Raw genomic sequence first — 24,035 nt, forward strand, 5'->3', positions numbered from 1 at the left:
GGTGAGATTTTGTGCACCAAAAATGCTTCATGCTTTGAGGGGAAAGAATTTAGATTTGGCGCACGTCAACATGTGGGTGACAGACGCTGCGTAAAAACGAAGCAAGGCACAAGTAGTAATGTCTTTGTATAATAATACACAGTGCAACGGCAACGCACCACACAGAACATTATTTATAGGCGCTCGCAGTGTATCGTTGTACCTCCAATATAGCTTTTTCCACCAGCCGTCTCTACCGAATGTAAGGATTTGCTAATGTAACAACAATAGCCTGCACTTCAAGGGCCACAACAAAGTATCTTGGGGGCCGGATCTGACCAGCGGGCCGCTAATTGAAGAGCCCTGGACTACATCTTAAAATCCACTTGTAAAAAAAACCTCAGTTTGACCCCACATTCAAGCTTTAAGTTTAAGTAACGCAAATGTATTGTGGCTACAAGTTTTTTTCCCCACTTTAAACAACTCACTAATGATAGAAGGTAGAAATGTAGCTAAACACTGTAAACAAAACAAAATAACTTTATTACTGTGTAAAAATCAACACCTTCAATACAATAAAATATGTTTATTTATAATTGGTTGAGCTGATGTTATGATCTTTATACTTATTCAGTGGCATCAGTGCAAGGGTTAACATGTATTCATTTATGCTCCTTCATATTTTTCAGTTAAAACATTTAGCTTCTGTAACAGGTCAGCTAATACCTTGAGCTTCATGTTCACAGTTGTAGGGAAGCTTTCCATTCTGATTTCTTAACAACTGAAGGCGGCCTAAATATCAGTTTCATGCATCTCCATCTTGGCCAGCGTGGTGGTGAGTGCTGATGGCCCAGTCTGGGAGTTTCCTGCCGTGGCTAGCCGTAGGCTGGGTGGTAACAGGCCGAACACCATTCCACCAGAAGAGGACTGGCTGCTTGAAGGTCTCCCACCATCTGCCTCAGACTCCCCTTGACGTGAGCTGGCAAACTGCAAGTACGTTGTGATGTTAGTGACACTCAATTCCACCACACACTCATCCCCACCCTCAGTATGAAAAACATTGCCAACTGTCTTAGAAATGGCCCCTGGCCTGACCCCTGTATCTATGTCAGATCAGGGTCAAGGCCACTGTCTTAGCTCATAGAACAGAGCTAATCCTCTTATTCCATTTGCCTCTGGACAAAATGTCATGGGTTTTTACCGTAGACTACATTCCCGGAAACCAAACTGCCTTGACTGGTAGCACCTTTACTTGGAAACATGCTTTACATTTTCAGTCAAAAATGTCATCCATTAGGCTACTGAAATGCTGTTGGACTTGAAATCAAGGATCGGTACTACAAACATAAACAATGTCAATGTAGCCTAAATTAGTTGTGTGATACAACAATGCACTGAAACATGCAGAGATTTCACCTGTAAAAGGTTATCCACCAGTCATCACTGGCAGGCTTTCAAAACAGAGCTGGGGGGGAGTCAGTTAGATTTGGCATTTGTAGGAAAATGAGGTTATAAGATAAGAGGATACATACTCTTCTGTGCGTGCAATAACCCTGTTTGACACAGTTAATAATATTACGCACGTTTTCATTAAACGTGGTAATTTAAACGCACGCACGTTCGTATAATAACAATAACAGGTTTATACGTTTAAATTAGGCTACCTTCACACTTTTTGCTTAACATCAATCAGCTACATATTTATAATTAATATTTTGACAAAAAATAGCCTGGAGTTTTCATATTTTTAAAAATTCGACACCCAAAACTATAGACAGTTTACATTATGTGTGAGATGGAGGGCGAGGAGTCACCAAGAGATGACAGGAAAAGAAATGAAAGATATTTAAGCCATAGCAGGTCCTGATGAGTGCTATTCAGGTTATAGATGATGTGTGCTATCTGTTATTATTTGCAGTCTACACACCACTTATCTCTCTCTGTCCCTGCAGAAACAAACGTCACTGTCAGACACACACAGACATCTAAAAGTATGTACAGTATGTCATCATGTAAATGGAAGACATGGCATAGTTGTGACACCACAGAGGTTGTCTTATTTTTGTTGTCATTTGTTGTTGTTTTATTATTATTATTATTATTATTTTCGTATGGTCATATAAAAACACATCAAAACACACATACAAAAAAACATCTCATTGTGTTTTTTATGCTCCAAAGAAACAGGACTAAAAGTTTTGAACGCTCAAAGACTGTCTTATCCTTTTGCATCCTGGGTTGAACATGCCCCTCTGATGACACACTAACTAAACTCTGGCCCCTGCAGTAAAATTGGTCCAGAACCGCTACTGTTACTGTCACATTAGGCTATCCTCAAACGCATATGGTAATATGTGAGACTGATCTGTGAAACTAACGGACCATAGCTCATCTTATTGGACACTGACACAACACTTGTCTTGGTTCCCCCACTGCCAACCAGTCTATAATGAAGTGGCATCATTAGCACAATATCCAACAGCAGAGCCAAGGCTTTGTTGACCTTGCTTACAAACAACTGTCCTGTCGATCAGAGTGTTTCTCTTTAAACACAGACACACAAAGAGTCATTAGAGATCCAAAGAAAGTACCGCCTGAATGGCATTGCCTACAACAGAAGAGTTTCCCTCTCTAATCAGCGTACAGACTGTTAATTTGCGCAGACCTCTCCAGACCTCCCAGGTTGCATATTGCCTAATAATCAGTTTAATCAGAAGCAAGCAGCCATCTCAGGGATAAAGGCTCACTTGAGCATTTAGCACGGCTCTGAAAGGGACTTACTGAGCAGGGTCTGTGGACAGTGCCGAAACATCTTGAGTTAAAAATATCCAGCTGCAACTCTCAGGAGACTTCATTAAGATACTTCATTAGAAAAGGGCACGGAAGCTCGAACCAAACAATGAATTGGAATGAATTAAGAATCAGATAGTGATATGATTAAGAATATCCTAATGTGCTAAGCAGGTAATGATAGCTCTCAGTCGCCTGGGCTTTGGGCTCTCGAATGGACATTAATTAGATTGCAAAAAGAAAACCAATTGTCACTGAAAATGTTTTTCTCATTCACAGCAGTGGATAATCAGGACACAGTCCTACAAATGATTGGGTTGTTAGACTATCTAGTACCTTCTCATATGAGGAGATGGGTCACTTTGAGTCAGTGTCGGTTGATCACCACAATAATCCAATCAAAATGACATAGTTATATAGTTGTCTCCTCACAGTTTTACATGACAAAGTATTGAATACATTGGGAAGCATCTATCTAATGCTTAACATGTCAAGATGAGAGGCCATAATAACTACATAATATGTATTACAACATCTTCCAATAGATGTGTTTAAATGTGCAGTATGTATAGATCCAGAAGCAGACAGCATCTGTCCACTTAATCAGAGGATGTAGTAAAGTTTATCACCTCAAGCAATCAGACGAGCAACCTGCTCTGCTCTCCGGGGGAACAACAGCAGGGGATTGATACAGTATGTGAACCTTTGTTGTCTGTTGGGGCAGATGAAAGCTACAGTGATATGACAGGCGTTAAACCAGAGGGGAAATCAGTATGGCTACTCCATTTCTTAAAGATATAGACCAGTGAAATATGTGGTGTGCTCATAGCATTTCCTCTCCAGTGTTATTATGTTACCTTACACACACACACACACACACACACACACACACACACACACACACACACACACACACACACACACACACACACACACACACACACACACACACACACACACACACACACACACACACAGCTCTGGATATTGCACACTAAAAAAGGTACTATATAGAACATGGTTCTATTGCATTCTTCATACAGTATATGGCACCCCTATATGGTTCTATAAACCATTTTGGAGTGTTAAGTTCATCAAAGGAACCTTAAGGGTTCTTTAAAACTTGCATGGTTCTATATACTGTAGCACCCCAAGAACCCTTGTTTTGACGATGACTTTGGTCGGCAGATTTTCATGTCACAATTGCATCTTTTCTGCAATCACACTCCCATTTACAAGACCACCATGCTGTCACGCCCTTTCACAATCTAAGATACCTTGGCTCGAGTAAAAGCCTCTTAAAATAAGACCAGTGTTTAGGGTGTCAGTGCAACAATGCAATTTCAGTGCCATGGATGCTCACTAAAAGCTTGGTCTCCTTGAGTGGGGAGGTCTACACTGTCATTAGGGAGACTGTCATATTCTTGTAATCTGCGCCTTCTTGTCAGGACAAAAACACTGACAAGTCAATAGAATACAACCAACAAGGAAACCTAATGGGTCACACAGTATATCATTAACATGTTCTTTTGTGTTTCATGTAAGAGCAGGTGCCCTTATTGCCCTTGGTGCAGAGGGTATTAGAATCAGATCCATCTTTCTGTTCATCTTTGTGTGAGTGTGTGTAGGCTTATGTGTGTGCGCGCGTGCGCACGTATGTGTGTGTGTGTGTGTGTGCGCACATTTGTCCGCTCTCATAAGTTAGAGTACTGGTATGATTTAGTGGGTCACCGTATCTCCCCATATCACTTCCACATTATGTTCCAGATGCGGGTCGTTATCTGAATGAAGGACTCTTTTTCACTCACTTTACTGACAAAAAATAGGGATAAGGCTCTGCAGTTGTCTGACTGCTTTCGTTTCCTCAGGTGACAGTTGTCCTTTTGTACTGCATTTATTATGTTTATCAGGAACGTGACGTGTCATGGTAAAGCTTGAAGCTCTACATATATAGGCACCAACAAGAGCGTGCCGTCACTTTCCGTCACTTGCCCTTCCATATCAGCACTGGGGTCTTTAACTGAAGAGCATTCAATACACAATGGATTTCATTGAGCAGCGCCAACAAAAATAGCACTGAATTGCAATTGACACAGTGGTGACGGAAGAGTTTAATGCTAGCGTGTGAGGTTGTATTGAAAGTCATGGAATCTATTGTACGTAAAGCAGAGTGCTCCGCACTCATATTGGGGCCTTGTGTGCAGACACCTTGAACCAAGGGACAAATGCATTCCAAATGCAAACTGCCACTGGTTAGTGTAGCAAAAACAGTAACAGGTGCAGGCTAATGCTATGTGACATTTTATTCTTGTTTTTATTTTGATTTTCAGATTTGAGTTTTGGTTTTAGCCAGCAAACTCACTATAGGCCTCAAGTGTTGAGCAGGTAACTGAAGTGTAACGGAACGCCGGTCATTATCGGGGGAAAAAGTCTGTACAGGGAGAACCGGACTCCGACGCGCCAGGTGGTTCCGTTTAAAAAGAAGCCACATTGTTCAGTTTGTTGTACAACTTTCTTTGGCCATAACAGCGATAGCATGGGCAGTGATAGTAATAATTTATGAGTATTATTTGGAGCTCTATACTATTGCAAGCAGCCTTGAATCACGGATCTGTGCAAGCACTTGCTGTGTTAGAAAGAAAAACACTTTCCCCTCCCCCTGTGAAATGCTAATCGCCAACATGCTATTCTTTGTAATGTGAAACTTCATTGATATGGAACAGAGATTCATTTTTCTTTACTACGTAGATCTACTTCATAGGTGTCCTGCTTAGAATGAATAGCCACCCACCAGCCAATCAGAAAACAGTATTTCTTCTCTCCAGGTGATATTGGAAGAATATCATCTGCAGAGATATGTTTATGATAATGTTTGCTGTCTCACACAATGAGACCAAATAACATTGGACATTTGATGAGCACAGTGAGATGAGATAATATGTCATTAAGAGAGAATCAACCCTACTTTCTTTCTTTAAGTATATTTTTTGGCCTTTTTGCGTTTATTAGTATAAGACAGTGAAGAGGTAGACAGGAAACAAGTGGGAGAGAGAGATGGGGTGGGATCGGAATATGACCGCAGGCCGGATTCGAACCTGGGTCCCCATGGGAATCAACCCTACTTTCACCTCAGAGAATATTCTCTATTTCAGAAAATCAGAAGATGATGAAATGGGGGTCACGGAGCATTTGTTATGTGAATTCCTCTTCACTTTCATTCAATCATAATTAGACTCCCAACTAATAAGAGGATATGCTCTAAAATTTAATCAAAGGCCATACTGGCTACAGACTACGGGGGAATGCAGACCATTAATACTTTAAGAGCAGCACCATGGCCGCCCAAGTAAGACAGAAAAAAAGCAAGGCCAGTTTATGTTGATGAGCCTCACCTCAGTGAGTAATCACCAATGCACAGAGAGACTCCACTAGGCTACCCTGGGAGAAAAGTAAGCGTGTGTGAGATGGGTGAAGGACAGAGAGCATTTCGAACAAGGCGATCACGAGACTGTGCAGGTGAAGAGATCTCTGTCTCACAGGGATGCAGAGGCAGTCGGCTTGCTCAAAAATATGGCCTTGGGCTTTCGGCTTCTCTATCTCTGGCAACAAAGAGATGAGACATGGTTGCTAGGACCAGGGCCGGATTATCCATAAGGGCCATTGGACCAGTGCCCAAGGGCACCAACCATTCACAGCCAGTAGGGGGGGCACCACATGACACAAGCCTTACAAATATTGTATGTTATTGAATTATTCACTCATGAACGCTAACTACAAATTTAGCAACTTCTTGCGACAATGGCAAACTGGGTTTAATTGTTGAAACATCAGAAAATATCCCCTCTTATGCCTGTTTCGTTAGTCAATTTTCAAATTCTCCCAAATCGGTGCTCCATGATTATAAAAGTAATGACTGGCCTATGCAGTAGGCTATCGGCCCATGTTACTTCAAAGAAGTATATGTTCTATAGATCTAACAGAGGTATAGTGGCCAGGGGCACCACATTGTCTTAATACGGGCTTGGACAGATTTTACTCCATATCTTGGAAAATAAATGAACACGAGGACACCTTTTATTTAGGCCTTTTCATTATTCTGGACGGGGACAACCACAGCAGCCATTGGTAAAGTGAGCTCACTTATTCCTCCCTCATTCACAAAACATACAAGCTACATACAGTACAAGGAGACCTTTATGCCTTGACTGTACCTGAACAATATAACTGTTTTTTCATTCTAAGCTATCTAACTATCCAAGTAAAGTGTTGCCACTGTTTCTCCCATGTTGATGATAAGCTGTGTAGAAATTAGACTTGGGAACTTGTCTCTCCTTTCTCCCAAGGGTATCTCTGAAAGCCTCAAGTTAGACATCAATAGTGCTCCATGACATTTGTGTGTCTGAGTTTGGAGCTCTTGCTGTTTCCTTTGGGAGATGGAACTTGACAACATCAGTGTGACTGCAGACCCCCTCCCAGGCACACAAAGCCTGCCAATCCTAACTTAAGGTCTATAATGTGCTATAGCAATGATCTTGAGGAAATCCAAAATTCTATCTTAATAGAGCCTTGAAGACAATATCAAATTTGTAAAAAAAAAAAAAAAAAAAAAAAAAGAAAGAAAGAAAGAAAAATTGGGGAGTTCTTTCTCTGAGGGTAAACGTGGTGTTACTTTTACTTTTATCTGTAGCCTTTACTTTGATACCAGATGACATTATAAGGCCACGGACACAGCCAAAGCACACAATAAGTCTCACCTTGTTGGGGTTGTTCTTAGGATGACCGTCTTGATACATCTTGAAAGGATTTGGGATGTACTCCTCCTCTTCATTATCAATGGGTAACCTTGAAGTTACAGAGGTTGGACGGATCACTCCTGGCTTTGTCTGGGACCATTACAACATCAGAGAGCAGTATATCAGTATATTTTTTAATGCAGTGGTGTCTGAATTTGGTTTTGTGTTGTGAATTTGCAGGGTGTTGTTCATTTGCAACACGTTACCGAAATGTGCTGTGTAAATTTGCAGCACATTTTCTAAATGCTGCACACACGTGTTGCCAAATTGATGAAGATATTTTGTTCTTAAGTTGCTTGTTTTGTCTATTTGCAAGTGTTTTATCGATTCACGTGCATGTGTTATAAATTGCAAGTCCTTTGCACCCAGCGACCACATAAAAAGGACTATAAATGGACACTCACCACATGCTGTTCGCCGGGGCTAGGTGATCGCAAATGGTAGTTTGCCTACAAAGCAGACACATATTCATATTGATTTGCATATATTCATATCATGTTTGAGAGCATAAGAGTCAGTTCACCATTAGGTTAAACACTTGTTCCACAAGGCCTGAAAATGAAACCTTGAAATATCATTATTTACATTTACAGAAAATGCGTCAGGGTTACTGATCATTGGCCATTCTTAGATATATACACTTCCATTGCACTAGAGTAGGTGTGTTGAACTGGACCTCTGAAAAACGTTTCATCACATATTTGTTACATATTTCTATGCAATATTATAGTGTTCATTGTGATAATTCTGGGCTTTCTTTGACATGACACGTACACAGCATGCATGCATAATACAGAATGTCCTATTGTGGTGTGGTCCAGTTTTCTGCCCACAGTAGTTCTAAACATGATGTGTTGAAAACATGCAGTTTAAAATGAAATATCTGTTTGAGGATGACAATGTCAAAAAATGCCAAGAAATGGCATTTCTGCTCTTTTTTTTCAAATGTCGACTGCTGCTATGAGTCTATAATCATTAATAATAACATACAGTTATCCAATGCTATTTCATAATTTAAGGTACACAGACATGTACATGGATAACGGCATGCATTCTGAATGCATACTGAAATGATAAAAAAAAAAAAAAAAACAGGTCAAACCTGCAGATTAAAACAAGTCAGGTGTTGTTGTTGCTGTTTTTTTTCCCCAATAATTTATCCTTCATGCCATATACAGTATGTATTAGGATTTTGGTAGAACCATTTACCTCTGCATTTATTCATTTACCAGATGCTTTTATCCACAGCAACTTACAGAGGGAGAATAAATTTCAAACTACAGTGCAGAGGACACCTTAACCAGGGATTACTTCTGCATCTGTCGGTATGGCTATTAGAGGATAAGAGTGCCTAGTACTAGTCAAATTGTGATCGGAGGAGAAATGGTCCAAGAAGGAGGTATAGAGGAGGGGGAACCATGCTAATTGACATGTGTTCCCTTACCTAAGAAAAGGGATGAGAACTTGAGGGAAAAAATGAGGACAGGGTGTAAAGGCTACACTGTTACAAAGTCACACAGTGCCTCTGGGAAGAGGAGTCCTAACCGTCTCCTAACTGTCATTTTTTTGAAAGCCAAGCACATTAAAGGAAAAAGGAGGACGGGGAGTGTTTTTAGTTTCTGACATACAGTACAATTTAAAAGAGTTTCTTTGGCATAGTTTGACCCATTAACTTAATTAAGTTAGTGTTAACTAATGGACATTGGTTGTAGACTATAAGGAGACAATCAGTATATTTCAAAATTTATATTCAGAATAGAATAACAGCACATGCATTTTACCAGTTCTTTAGCCATTGTTTCTTTATCTTTGCTTATCCCCCTCCCCCTATCCCATTGTGGCACTGGAATTAAATTAAGCTATTTAACACAAACAGTAATTTTAACATCAATACCATCAACATTGGCAGCCAGGGGAGAATGAGGTATAATGCTTAGGTATGTGGGTGGGAAACCATCCTTGGCAAGGAAGGTGCATAACCTCCTACAAGACACTGCCAAGAGGCAAAACACAGCAGAATCACTATAATAAAAAACATAATTACTCACATATTTAGTTTCCCTTCCCACAGTTCTTGGTGAGGATCTTGGCGTGTACCTCTACACAAGCAGAACACAAACACGCAGACACACATCCACACATAAACATACACACAGTGTGAACAACAACAATAGGGACTTGTTTACAGTATGTAGTGAAAACAATAACCATTCTGTAGGCTATGCCAATGCTATAGAAAGGGGTTTGACTTTACACAGTAGTATAATAAAAAATGGAAGTATAGCCACAAGTCATCATTAGACACAAAGGTGTGTTTTTGTTGTCATCTCTCTGTTTTTGATAGGCTACCTGGCCTGTGGAGTGGAGTATTCTACACAAACAACTCCCTTGTCAGACCGCCGGCCAGCGATTGTGTAGAGCTGCCCAGTGCTGGGGCTCTGAGCTGTCAGCTAGGCAATTACTGTCTGGTTGGCCGCTTCTTGCACTCGGGGTTTTACCATTGCTGAGGGAAGTGACAGATGAGGCGGGAGAATGCTAACTCACAGTAACATTACTATGCTACGTGAACTACTGGCTAGCCCTAGGCCATAATGGGGCAATGCAGTGTGGCTATACTGGCTATAAAATAATTATGTGGTCTCACACTTTCATTTCTTAATTTCATTTTAAAGCTGTGGCTCGTTAAACCACAGGTAATGCTGTGGGGTGACCTTGGACATTGTGGCAAGTAACTTTTGCCAAAGAAAAAGAGAAAAGGGAGATGCCTGCGCCGCTAACAACAGTGCTCTTGTGGCGTGCGATGGGATTAGAACACGCAGTACTTGCATACCTTCATGGAGTCGGTGTCTTCCCAGCGCATAGTCGGGGAGGGGGAGAGGAGAGGCCGCCGCTGAAGAGGAACGTGGTTATTGTGAAATCAAAGGGAATCTTTAATACAATCTGCATTTGAAACTTGATCAAAGAAACAGCGAATGAGTCAGGGGAGGGGGGAAATGAATCAACAGAACTCACAAAAGGGATGGGGCTCTCTTCCAGGACTTCGTCGATGGCGGCATACAGCTCCTCGGACTGGGCCCTCAGCTGGGCGGGCGAGCACATCTACAGTATGCCCAGAAGAACAGCATACACTTAGCACAGGTGCCCTGCTCAGTGCTCAGCAGTAATGGGCCCCCAGGTCACTGAGTCACTGACTACTATCATTTTGAGGCGAGTAATAAAAACTATAACTCTACCTCAGCTCGAGCCTCCTCCATTGAGAGTGTCTCCGACGGGTCCAGTGAATTCTCTCTCTTTTCAACCTCTTCGTCGATGGCCTGTTGAGAGCAGCATTAAAGTTGAATGCCATACAGATGATGGAAATCGGTGGAAAACGGATCAAAGTTCTGTTCTGTATTTATGTGAGGGTTTAATTTAAAAGGTGCAGTGCAAGAAGGCTAGGTTAAAGGATAGATGAAATTGGGCGACCAGTGGAGAGGCACAATTCTGTGATTTGTCAGAAAATTATATTTCATCTTATAACTTAGAATGTCATGTTGACATGTTCCCTAAGTCTGTTATGCTGACAGGTTTTGATCTTTTTGAAGTGGTGTTTTTATCTTGATATTTTCTTATATTTCCTTTTAAAAATATATATTTCCTTTTTCATTTCCCATCCTCTTTTACAAGTGAATGTACACATATTTTCTATTGTTAAGGATGAAAACATAATTAAATAATTGGCTAATCAGCTTGTCAAAATATCAAATCTCTTTTATCTAAGCCTGGTTAGTGACATAAACTTTCAAAGAACCTCATTGACAGTAATAATTTTCAAGTGCAGCATTGCCATATCAATGAATCTGCATTAAGCCAATTCAGTTCAGAGCCACATGGTGCAAACAGCAGTAGACCACTGATTGTCCCTGGGCAGCTTCGTGGCTGAGTATAAAATTAGACATAAAATAATGACCCTGGAGCCCATTATGGAAAAATATATGCATGGAGTGAATATGTCAAGATTGAGTATAATTATGAGACCATTAAGAGCATGTGTTAGGATCTGTCTTTCATTGCACAGCCAGAGAGGAGTCAGGCACTCACCTGCTGTTCCAGCAGAAGGGTGTTTGTGGGGATGGCGGCGAGCTCTTTGTAAGACGACTTGATCTTGAGTGGCTGAAAAGACACAGACAGTGTTGAGAAGACACAGACAGAGAGGAATTATCAATCATGCTTTGTGGTTTTTTTTTCTTTCGGTTTTTCTCTTTTTCTAAGGATAAAGTGATATGAGAAACACGGTGCCTGATATTTCCCCTGAGACGTTTGTGAACATTAAAGAAACATGCAGGGCGTTCTCTACCCTTCGAAGTCATGCACCTGTAAAACATTGAAATGTTTAAAAGTTTTTTAAAAGTAATAGTTACAAAAGTACATGTGTGTGTGTGTGGGTGGGTGGGTGGCATGGCGTTGCTCTTAGCAGCATGGGACCTGGCAGTGAAATCCCATAAGTGTCAGTCAGGCCTTGGAGTGAATTCTGAATGCTATCTCCACCCCCACACCTCCACCCCCCCCCCCCCTTCTCCACCCCCCCTCCCCTCGTCTCAGCACGGGTGGATCGCAGGCATGCAGGTGGCGTGCAATCAATCCACATGCCAGCATGCAGGGTACCTGGCTTTTTTTATCCTCCCTGTCAGCTGAGACTGACACACGGCCCCTGGGCGTGGGCGAGGGCGTCGAGGAGGGGGGGAAGGAGGGGAAGGAGGGGGACGGGCTGAGGTCGCGACTCAGGGTCAGCGGGGAAGGGGAGAGAGTGAAGCGGTCTGGAGTGGCAGCCGAGCGGTAGGGGGCCGGTGATACCGAGGTGGAGAGAGGGGTGGGCGTTGGGGTCAGGGTCAGGGTCGGGGTGGGCGTGCGTCGCGGGGACGAGAGCTGGGGGATTCTGGGAAGAGGAGACAGCCTGTGAACGTGGATCGCCGGCGGCGAGGGCTTATCGGAGGAGGGCCGCGCGGTGGTGTTGCCGCCGTTGTCGTTCTCTGAGCCGGAGGCCGGGCGAGAGTTTTCCGAGCGAGCGGAGCAAGCGGTACCTCTGTGGTGCGGCGGCGAGGGGACGCCCGGGCCCTCCGAGGCGCAGCAGGAGGCGTAACTGGGCTTGGGCGAGTCGGACCGTCGGGAGAAGGACGTGTACAGCTGCGGGCTCGGCACCGGGGAGACGCGGATCTCGGCGTTGACCGGCTTGAGGACGCGTCGCGGAGGATCGCTGGCGGATTTCTCCGCCATGAAGGTCCTGGTCGTCGGAGATGACAGCCTCGATCCCTCGGCGCCCCAACTAGCCACGTAACCCTTCAAGGGCTCAGATCGGAAAATAGATTTTTTCGAGCCGTACAGTCCATCTGACGGTGAAAGGAACTGCGACTCTCCCACTGGGTTGAGGCTCTTGGGTTCGGACGTCTCCCTGTGGTGACACGAGCTGTGCTGCTGGGGTGTGTGTGCATCGCAGTCTGAGTCCTGCGCTCCGACTCCCCCTTCCAGCACCGGGCCCACCCGTGCGGCGGCCCTGCAGGCCGGACACGAGGACATGTGGACCGGGCTGATGGGCCAGCAGGGGGAGTAGGGCCTCTCGGTGACGGTGGACAGCACGGGCAGCCGGCCCTTGCGCAGGATGGCCGTCAGCAGGGAGAGCTGCGTGGGGGGCGGCCGGTGCCGGGAGCGCGGCGACACGGACGGGCACGGCGACGTCCCGCGGCTGGCCGCCCGCGAGGAGGAGCGGCTGGCGCCGTCGCCGGGGGTCATCCGCACCAGGCTGGCGCCGGGCGCCAGCGAGTGGCGCGTCACGCGGACCACCGCCGGGGAGAAGGCGCCCGAGCGCACGGACGAGCACGGCGACCAGGCGCGGCTCAGCGAGGAGGGCGCCGGCGACGCCAGGCAGCTCCTGTCCCGGTCCCAGCCCTCGGACAGGATGGACTCGCGCGACGACGACACCAGCGAAGGCAGCAGGTCCACGGACGTGGCGGGGCTCAGGAACTCGTCCCGGTCCTCCGGCGACTCCGGCTCGCGGTTGAAATCGAGCTGCCCGTCGCTGCCCGGAGACACGCTGCGACGCCCGGGCCCGAAGGAGAAGCCCTCGTGTTTGTTGGGGTCGGTTTCCATGGTCGCGCGCAGGGACGCGGGGCTGGAGTCGCTGGAGTGGCAGATCGAGTTCTGGCCGAGAGCGGGGACAGGGGTGGAGGGCGAGGGAGAGGGAGAGGGCGAGGGTGAGGGTAAGGCCAAGGGTGGGGTTTGAGCGATCAGATCAGCGGACGACGCCTTCAGCTGAGAAGAAACATGAGACAGACATGAGATCACCTAAGCACATTCTCCAGGCGGAGGGGGAATCTCAGCCATTTCAACAGCATTATCCCTGTCAAATTAAAATTTATTTACAGGCACAGTCACAGCACAGACAGAAAAGAAACCGTCAAAAAGGCCAAGGTTAACTGGACAAATGAATGCAGCAACTCACTCAGCAACAGTAACGTTTAAAGAGCAAATGCTATTTTGTTTTGTAGCAACAGTATGTGCAATCCTGGCTGCCTTTGCACACACAGTCCACCATGTGAAGGGGGTCCGTATCAGAGACCTAGTGTGTCCTAGTACTAATGTGAAGCTCAGTGGGGTGGGAGCTCTCTCCTGAGGGAAGAAAAGAGGGCTTTTGCCAGCTGGGTTTCACACTCCCGATCCCTCACTTCCAACAGCCTGTCAACATCCCTCAGCAAAGCACCCTGCTGTGGGCTTCACCATCTTTGTTGATTACTGGTCGCTGAAATGGCTCTGAAGTCTGATTTCCTTCAGCTTTTTTTTCTCCCCCTCTCACTTTCACAGTAGAGTGGGAGGTCAACATTTGATGATTTCAAAAGGCAGTTGACTGGGCGTCAAAGTACCCCCACACCCCCCAAAACAACAACTACAACTCTGTAACTTCTCGATTCAGGAAGAAAAACGGTCTTTAATCGGTCAAAACTCACCTTTTTCGCATGTGCCATTTCTCGAGGGGAGTCTCCTGGCTCGTTTTCCTCCGAGTCTCCTATGTACACAAACTCTGCCTTGTAAACACCCCCGTCCATGGTATTTTCATCCGTCGAGTCTTTGATGGGTTCCTCTAGACTCTGGAAAGGGGTGGGGGTGGGGAGTTAGGAAGTCGGACGGAAGAAAAAAAACTCTGAAAAACTCTGTCAGATCTGTCAGTGTCTGATCAGGGAGCCAAGTGTAGGACTCAAACTATTTTGCTCGGTGCAAGCTCCTTCTGAGTTGAGTAGGGAGTGTGACTTGCCTGCGTGTTAGCATATGGGCTTGCATGTGTGTGTGGGTGTGGGTGTGTATGTGTGTGTGAGTGTGTGTGTAAGTGTGTGTGTGTGTGTGTGTGTGTGTGTGTGTGCAGCCAGCTCCCACATCCCTCCTTTAGAGAATCTGTCCCACATGTTTGTTGCACATGCCCCCACACATGACTTCGATCGAGGTTGTGTAAGAGCTCACGCTCGGCAGATGCCTTTCACTCAGCAGAGGGAGCAGGAGCGAGAGCGGGAGGTCGGCTGCCCCTCACTATGGGTTTGGGGAGCGGGGTGTTCTAGCAGCAGTGAGTACGCTCCAGGCTCCAGAGATGCCAGGTGACCAGGCATGAATATAACATTTCACACACAGGGCTCCCCAGGAGTTCACAGGAATGGGGTCTTTCTCAATTGACTTTAGGTCAGGAACATACCAATTTAACTCTGATGAGCATGTTCTGAATTTTGATGGTGACTTTGAGGGAATAGTAAAATGGAATCGCAGATATTTCAGCAGAATTATCCAACCAAACTCCTAGACACAAGGGTGAGATTAAGGAGGCATGCCAAAGACCCCAGATTCAAGTTCTGTTGCACGAATAATAAAGATAGAGGCTCCAGGATAGGAAAGTAAGTATCTCCAGACATCTGTATTAAAACTAATGTGAAGATATAAAGTTTTTGCTCCAGCTAAATTTGATAAAGACAACTTTTTGACTCATCAAAACATTGTGAACATTGTTGATGTTTAGCAAGCTTACAAAGGGAGGATTGTATTGGTGATTCTGAAGTCAAATACTCTATTTTTATAGCAACACTAAAGAGTTTTTTGTACTTTAAAATAATGTTTCCAAAATCATTTCAGTGGTTCATCAACTCATAACAGAGTGAAGGGCACTTCTGCATTCGCTTCACAGCCCTCTATCGGCTATAAGCACACTATGCAAGTTCACCAGATCAGGTTAGCGGATCTGTAGTTTGATTGAATGAGACATAAAAAACTACAAATTTGACTTTCTTCGATGTTGCAACACATATTACTTTCAGAAAGTCATGAAAGATACTCTACCTTGTCTGTGGACATCGTTATTTCGACAGAGGAAAAGTGCGTGTTGCTTTAAAGGAACACTTCACCGTTTTTTCATATTAAACTATGTTATTCCCTTACCTAAGACGAGTTGATACATACCTCTCACGTTTCAATGCGTGCACTCACTGGCTCAGGCGCGCGGCGCAACTTTGATAGCACTTAGCTAGCCCAATGCATTCATTAGGATCCAAACAGAGTTGAAGTTAGAAGCGACCAAACACCTCCATGTTTTCCCTATTAAAATACAGTTACACGAGTAGTCACACGACCAAGTATGGTGAGACAAAATAAAACGTGGTGCATTTCTAAGCAGGTAAGAGGGATAACTATATTGTGTGGCGCAGTAATATCCTCACTCTTACACTTTCAGTTTCACTTTGGAGTGAGGATATTACTGGGCAGAGTCTAAGTGCTCCCAATGTTATTCCGCCACACAATATAGTTATCCCTTTTACCTGCTTATAAATGCACCACGTTTTATTTTGTCCCACCATACTTGATCGTGTGACTACTCGTGTAACTGTATTTTAATAGGGAAAACATGGAGATCTTTGGTTGCTTCTAACTTCATCTCTGTTTGGATCCTAATGTGAGAGGTATGTATCAACTCGTCTTAAGGCCCCATCACATTACAGGCGGCATGCGCTGCGCTCACCGCTAGAATGCTCTTGGTTGAGGTAACGTTCTAACGATTGTTGTTGTGGTTACCGCTGGGTTCCGCGCAAAAGACCATTGACTTACAGCGTGCCGCGGTCAAAGTTCAACATATTTCAACTTTGACCGCGGTAGCGCAAGAGCGGCAAAGCGGCAAAAATGCCGCTATACTGAGCGCAGCGGCAGACCAGTTCTTGCGCTCTGAACCCATTGAAAGTAATGGGTTTCATAGCGCATGCCGCGCGTGATGTGATGGGCCCTTTAATACGCTAGATGCAGGAAAGGCTCTCTGTACACTCGTTTGTTTCCGGTGGAGCCAGGTGTGTTTGAGCCTGCCGCTATTGGTAATGCAATTAGTGTCTACACGGACCCGGTTGGATGCTGCACCTGGGAATCAGCACGTTACGACAAAGAAAGATTTATACGTGTTGAAATTGTTATTATTAGTTGAAGATATTCCGTGTCAGAGTGGAAGATTTAATGAGCATAATATAACAGATGATGCCGTTACAACAGTTTAATTTCCACCGGAAATAAATGAGTGTACAGGAAGAGCCTTTTGTGCACCTAGGCTATTAAGGGAATTAAATAGTTTAATATGAAAAAACGGTGAAGTGTTCCTTAATAAAGAGGAATATTGCAGTACAGTGTGATAAAAAGTTACAGACTATGGGAACACAACAGCTTTTCAAAAGCCCATACCTGGTTTTGGTGAAATGCTGACAGTAATTTTCTCCCGACAAGTATGATTCTGCTCTTTCTTGGCAGCTTTGCCAGAATTGGCACAAAGGTGAACGGGGTGAGGTTTGCTGGGCCTGAGGGTGATGCCTACATCAGGGATTAAAAAAAAAAAAGAAAAATCAATCAATGTTTTCTTTTAGGCAGGAAATGAGTTGGTACCTGACTGAGGTGCAGATTTGACCCTCATCTTGTTAGGACTTAGGAGCCTTCCACCACCCACCGAGTATGTTTGTCCCCCAAAAAGACGAACAGTATTTTCAGGGAAAGGCCTGACACTGAGACACAACACTGGATATGCAATCAGATAAATAATGAACCAAATGATGGTCCAGATTAGATATTCTAAGCAATAGTCTAATGCAATCTAGTATTCAACCAACATCATAGTCCCTAATACATACACTGCAGTTTTACATCTATTTAATTAGACATAACTGCATGTTGTTCGTATCAATCTTAAGAATATGTATACTGTGTGAATGGCATATTTCCAGCATAACAGTGACTATAAGCTGGCACTTGAAATTGTTTTTCTCTCTCTCTGGCATAACAAGGTTTTAAACAGAAGAGCTGCCTGGTACCTTAATTAGGATCCGTTTTGCAGATGTCTGTGCGGCGCTTCAGGAAGCGATCAGACAGATCCTGACACATTGCCTTGTGAAGTGAATAGACTTCAACTCTTAGGCAGAGTTGAACTAACCTCATGAGCATAATAAGGTCTGGTATCCCAATTCACTAAGAGGTTGCTGTATGTAAAATGGAATGCTCTGAAACAGTGGCTCTATTCAACGTCTGAGAACGTGTAGGAGGGAGAAGGCAGAACTTTCCTGTTCACATTTCAAGAGTCGACAATTAACTTTTGTCGGCTCAGAGGCTGGGCCGAGGACATCTGCCTGAATGCTGTCTGTCGCTCTAATGAATGAATCTAGTCAGACAAGATGACTCTCTCAGTATAGCCTTGAGATGTGATTTGTGTAATGCACTGAATGGCATAAAGCCATGGTATAACGTTGAAAATAGACAGCAATGAGGATCTTTTGAGTGTGTACAAGATAGCGACTGGATGGAAAATTGACATGATGCCATTTTCAAGGAAACATGTTTATCTAGTTTACACAATCTGCTGTCAAAAATGTAGGCACCCACACATATCTGCTGACAGCAAAATGTAACTAAATGGATTTCCTTCAAAACAGCATTAATTACATTACCAGGGCTAAGCCGACATCAGTGTCCCTGCAGCTAGGATAAAAATGTTGCTTGATCGCGTCCTTAAAAAGAAGACCTTAACAGATCGCGCTCTGTCTCTCTAAGACACAGCCATGGCATTTGCCGTGCATATTTTTTAATTAAGGTCAGAGGGAAGGAGTGTGATATCCCCTGCATCTCTGCTCACTGCAACACTGCATCAATCCCGAGAGGCTTCTCAAAAGCCAACAGGAGCATCAGAGGGGCTGTGGGTGGACAGGTAAGAGGCCAGTCCTCTTCATCTCCAGCCTAAGTCATATCCTCCTTGACATTGCATCATAAACAAAGGAAAGCTCAGGGGGAAGTCTTCCACTTTGAAGGTGCAACACTGACCGTGCGCGAGAACAAACAAAGCAAAAGGCAACCCAGACCCGAGCAATGTGAGCCCTTCTGTCTCCCGAATGGTACAGCACTACAAGAACTGACCATTTGCTGTCGACAGGCAAAGGAATCTGTTGTTAGGTCAAGTGAAGCGACTCTGACCTTGGCGAAAGATTCACACAAGACAGCCTCACTTAAACGAACTTTGATGTTAGACATCTATGGAGATCACATGCACAGGAGCACTCGGTGAAGGGCTGACATATGGGGCGATATGAGTCATATGAATGCTCGACCACCACCACTCAACACTCCACATACATAGTATGATTGGGTCAATGGTATGTTCAGTGTGATGACTTTATCAGTGTAGTAGTCCCCATACAGTGTGTGCCATAATAGAATATGTTTGATGTGGTTTGCACATGAAATACATGAGGTCTTACAGTGTCAATGTTGATTCAAACCTCTATCAATGAGACTAGCAAAAAATATATTGTAAAAATATATATTTTTTAAAAAATGCCACCATACAGGATTATATGTTGCTACCATGGTGGGTGGTCTGTATATACATCTTAGTCATTCATCTGACCACTGACAAAATATTGCTGTTTGAAAGAATCTTGTGTCTGATTTGTGTGCTGTAACCGGCAGTTGAGCCTTAACCTTTAGCCCTCATGCTATGCCATGCAGTCTATGTGCATGACCAAAATAGACAAACGGGAAGCAAGCAAAGAGTAAGACTGCTAAGGGACACGTCCTGGGTGGCAGGGGAGTAAATAAGTACTACGGTGAATCACCGTTGATATTTAGCTGTATACAAATGCAGGAGGATAGAAGGCAATGCAACTGGCTCTCTGCCTGTTCTCATGTGTGTTAATTATAGTAAAGATCACGCTAGGTGTTCAGTACTGCTAGGTCTTGAGTGAGGAATGTAACACAAGTGGTGTTGGTCACGTAATCTCTCATTTGAAAATAATTACCGCTAGGAGGTGAGAGTTGTTTGTTTCCCTTTTCAAAAAACAGCGCTGGTACTTCAGACGGCCTGGCGAAACTGATTTCTTGCATGGCTGCCTTTTTTAGAGGGTGGGGGAATAAGGGGGGGAATAAAAACAACCCGCATGTCTCCGTAATATTTCACAGAGAAAAACTACTTTGGAATGTGAAATGTGTTATTTTCCCTGGCAGGTGGCACAGAGAGCGATAATCAGCAAAGACTTTGGAGGGCCCACAGAGAGGAGAGGGTTAGTGGACTGGCAGCAAGGACAGGCATTGTGACTCAACAGCAGCCTTAACACCTAATCCACCTGACACCAAAACTGACCAATAAAACTAAATGGGAATGACTACATACCATTCAATAAAACTCAATGGGAATGGCTATATATGCCCCTGAAATTCAACCTCTGGGGAGGAAAAAAAAACAAAAAACAATATATGTATGTGTGTATACTGTGTGTATATATATATATTGAGAGAGAGATAAAGAGAGAGAGAGATTATATATATACAGTATATATATATATATATAGATATATATATATATAATAAGAGTAGCTTGTTGGCTTTTCTCTGGCTGTTTCTTTTGTAACTACAGTGACAGAAGGAGATGTAAACAAACTACAAACAAACAAACCCACACGTCTGCTTAAAGGTTATAGGTGGCGTTTCCTCCTTCCCAGTAAAAGCTGTCTATGGTGATTTAATTCCTGTGGACGTTGCCGAGGTCATACCGTCCTCCCAGATCAGATTACCACCACCCATGACGGACGCTATTTCACTCTGTCTCAATTCATGACTTTCACTCAATAACTCAGGTCTCACTTCAACTTTAACACGGAGAATGTTTCACTGAGTAGTATACTCATTTCATTTCAATATGAATGCATTTTTCTCAGCTGGCGAATCATTCAGAAGTGTAGAGAGAGCACACTCATTTATATCCACTATCACTGAGTGATACACACTGTACATAAATAAAATCTGACAGCTGTTGTTTACAGATTCTCAGATATATCTCAAGAGTTTACAGCGGAGGTGTAAGTAGCACTCTTGGTTTAGTGAGAGGCATTGATTGAGTGTATGTGTGTGTGTGTGTGTGTGTGTGTGTGTGTGTTGGGGGGGGGGGGGGGGGGGGGGTTGGGGCTAAACATTTGACAAAGTGCCTGAATGTTTTTGAATCCATGATTGCCAGGGCTGTTCAGAAGCCCCCAAACCTCAGGCCAATAATAATAAATGACTCCAACCACAAGGCATGATTGTAGGTCCTTAGTGGTTTGAGGCTTGGAGTGGGTGTGCCTCTCCATCCGACTTGTAAGGATATCCAAATACAAGCCTTGCCTGAAAATATGCACAACTTTAAAGCGAGCTTTGATCTGAATTAAAAATAAATATTTCTAGAGTTCAATTAAATTTCTTTTAAAATGCAACCAATGGTGCTTTACTGCAGTAAACTCTGATTGTTGAGCTGATTTAGTTATATCTGTTATTCCTTATCATTGTTTAGTCTAATTCTTATCGTATCTATAAGTATTGTTTGTATTTCATGGCTTTAGCAAGGAGTAGCTGCTTTGGTAGTGTATTTACAGTGTGCATTTAATTGCTGGTTTTAGGATCAAAAAAGGTAATTGTATTTAAGTATTTAACCACTTATTTATTAGGATAAATGAATAAGTAAATAAAGCTGAAGCAATTGTGTTAAAGCATTTAGACACATTTAAGTGAATAATTGTAAAAACTGCTATGTATAGTATTTGTGTAATTATCCACAGGCTATGGTCCGATCCTTTACTGAGGGTTAGATAACAGAAATGTAATATTTCATATGTTAACTTATGGCAACATGCAATTAGTATGAAAGTGAAATTTGTTCGCAATAATTCAAACCCAAGAATTTAATTCCGATTATTCGCCAACTAGATCCTTTTTGTCTCCCCAGACAAAAATAAACAAATCATATTCTATTTAAACCTTTCCATCACATTCTCCTCAAAATAATACTACACTACTTGATGGTCATGGGCCATGGCCTTGTGTGTCCTCTGCCTCCCATCTGTCTTCACGTCAGGAACACACGTCAGCTGTTCTTGACTTTGCCCTTTCCAACAAAATCACGGCTCTCTTACCTTGTTCAGGCTGCCGTTGATATGTTCCAAGTCCATATCTTCCCCTGGGGTAATCTTATGGAGCTAAACAACTTTTGCGCGCTCTTACTGGGAATCGCATACTTCTCAGCTACTTCAGATGAGATCCGACATGCAACAGTGGTGGCAGCAGGCTGTAGAGCTCACTGCCATTTATAGATACTCAAACCCACAAATAGCATAGTGATGGAAGCCAGCCTACATGGCACCGATAAAAACAATGACTGAGCAATTACCGACATTGAGGCTTCCCTCTACTGGCAGTCATTTTGTGTGGATGAAGACAGTGTCTTTTGACACTGCTCATGTTGCAAGGCTGCACTTTGGTGTGTGTGTGTGTGTGTGTGTGTGTGTGTGTGTGTGTGTGTGTGTGTGTGTGTGTGTGTGTGTGTGTGTGTGTTGGGGGGTGGGGAGTGCTTTGAATCTAGGGATCAGAGTTGTTGGAAAAATGCCAGGACATATTTTTGTCTTTCAGAGAGTGCATGCCTTGAATGCCTCTACATCATGAAGCAACAGCTCGAACAAAAACATTTGTTTTCACACAACATTAAAATGCATAAATTTCCATATTTTTTTCTCCTCTCTCATCAACAGTTAATAACCATGTCTGGTTCATCATTTACATTGCCAAATCATATCTAAGAGTTCTATTCATCCAGCATACATTGTTCAATCTATTCTTTTCAGGGGAAAAATTTAATTACTAATTTCTCAATCCTCAATTATCTACTATCCTTCTCAGTTTAAACTCTGATGATTGGAACCCCCCTGCTTTCAAAAATAGACAACAGATATTAGTGAGTGAGTGAGTCATGCATTCTCTCATAAATCCCTTTAGCAGGTCTAGCCTTCGGACTCAAGCAATCAGTTCAGTAACTTAGACAGGAAAATTTGAACAAAGTGTCATGCAAACTCGGTTAAAGGTCACTCATGAAATGATTATGATGATTAATGATTAATGAAGCATTCATGATGATAGTCGCTTTGGTTAAAAAGCGTCGGCCAAAAATAATGTAATGTAATGTAATGATTACCCATATTGTATAAGGTCAGTGTGAGTCACATACGTGGCTCTCGTTATGCTGATGAGATTCCTTGCTGACTTAATTTGTGGGGCAAAACTAACCTTTGTCATTAAACATGACATCCAGGGAGTCAGTGTATGAATGGATATTTAGTTTAAGAAATCCCTTTTAGATGGTTTACAATACACATAAATACTGTAGGTATTCACTATCTAATCCTAACTCATGGATGCATCAATTTGATTTGACTGATTAAGGTGTTTTCTGCGGTAACCTCAATTCAGAATGTGTATTATGTGTACTTGCTGTCTCTTGATGTGTCTTGGCTGAAATGTATTTTCTCTAAACCTGATATGTCTTGTTCGCTGCATGGAGATAAATGCTTGATGACGTTCGTTATAAATGTGTGCCTGTGCTGATTTTAAACAGTACACACAAGCGCTCTTTTGAAAATAAATAATGCAGCAGGCGCTATCGTGTCTGATCCTGCGCATGAGGCAAACCTCAGACGTTCTTTAGCATTGTGCGCACACATCTCTTTTGTTTAAAAGGCATGTTCCGTCTGCAGGTTTACATCTGCCATTGCAGTCACAAATATTTAAGACATGCATATGGCATCCCCAGGGAATGTCTGCAGACAGTGGGGTGAATATATACTGTAGATGTGTTGTGTTTCCTAAACGGGTAGAAACGTATAATTTGAACTTGTGAAATATAAGCAGAGTGTAAACACATACAGAGCATGTGGAAGTCACTAACCATTACAAAAAGCACCCAGTGTATAACGAGAATTCCACTGTTCCAAAATAAATTACTACTTTGCCATGACAATCACCATCATTCGCATGGCAAGATATACACCCCCTAGTCTCACACACACACACACACACACACACACACACACACACACACACACAGAGACACACACAGAGAGAGAGAGAGACACACATACACAGAGACAGACCGACAAA

At 43.4% G+C, this 24,035-nt stretch overlaps 1 protein-coding gene across 1 annotated transcript; it reads right to left on the reverse strand.

Moving 5' to 3' along the window:
• Positions 1-499: 499 nt before the first annotated feature.
• mlip (muscular LMNA-interacting protein) lies at positions 500-22,206 on the reverse strand. Its single transcript, XM_062520013.1, has 12 exons — positions 22,022-22,206; positions 17,286-17,411; positions 14,540-14,680; positions 12,207-13,847; positions 11,643-11,714; positions 10,796-10,876; positions 10,575-10,661; positions 10,393-10,452; positions 9,611-9,661; positions 7,967-8,011; positions 7,524-7,652; positions 500-966 (listed from the first exon to the last, which is right to left on the reverse strand). The coding sequence occupies exons 1-12, from the start codon at positions 22,055-22,057 to the stop codon at positions 772-774; spliced, it is 2,664 nt and encodes an 887-aa protein (XP_062375997.1). The 5' UTR covers positions 22,058-22,206; the 3' UTR covers positions 500-771.
• Between the last annotated feature and the right edge of the window lie 1,829 nt (positions 22,207-24,035).

Source organism: Sardina pilchardus, chromosome 18 (assembly GCF_963854185.1).
Source record: "Sardina pilchardus chromosome 18, fSarPil1.1, whole genome shotgun sequence".
NCBI classification, from domain to species: domain Eukaryota; kingdom Metazoa; phylum Chordata; class Actinopteri; order Clupeiformes; family Clupeidae; genus Sardina; species Sardina pilchardus.

Coding starts and splice junctions, on each gene's coding strand:
- mlip (XM_062520013.1), bottom strand. CDS start 22,057: ATGGACTTGGAACATATCAACGGCAGCCTGAACAAG. Junction 14,681..17,285: donor CAGCATTTCACCAAAACCAG/GTATGGGCTTTT, acceptor ACCCCTTTCCAG/AGTCTAGAGGAACCCATCAA. Junction 967..7,523: donor CTAAGAACAACCCCAACAAG/GTGAGACTTATT, acceptor ACGTACTTGCAG/TTTGCCAGCTCACGTCAAGG.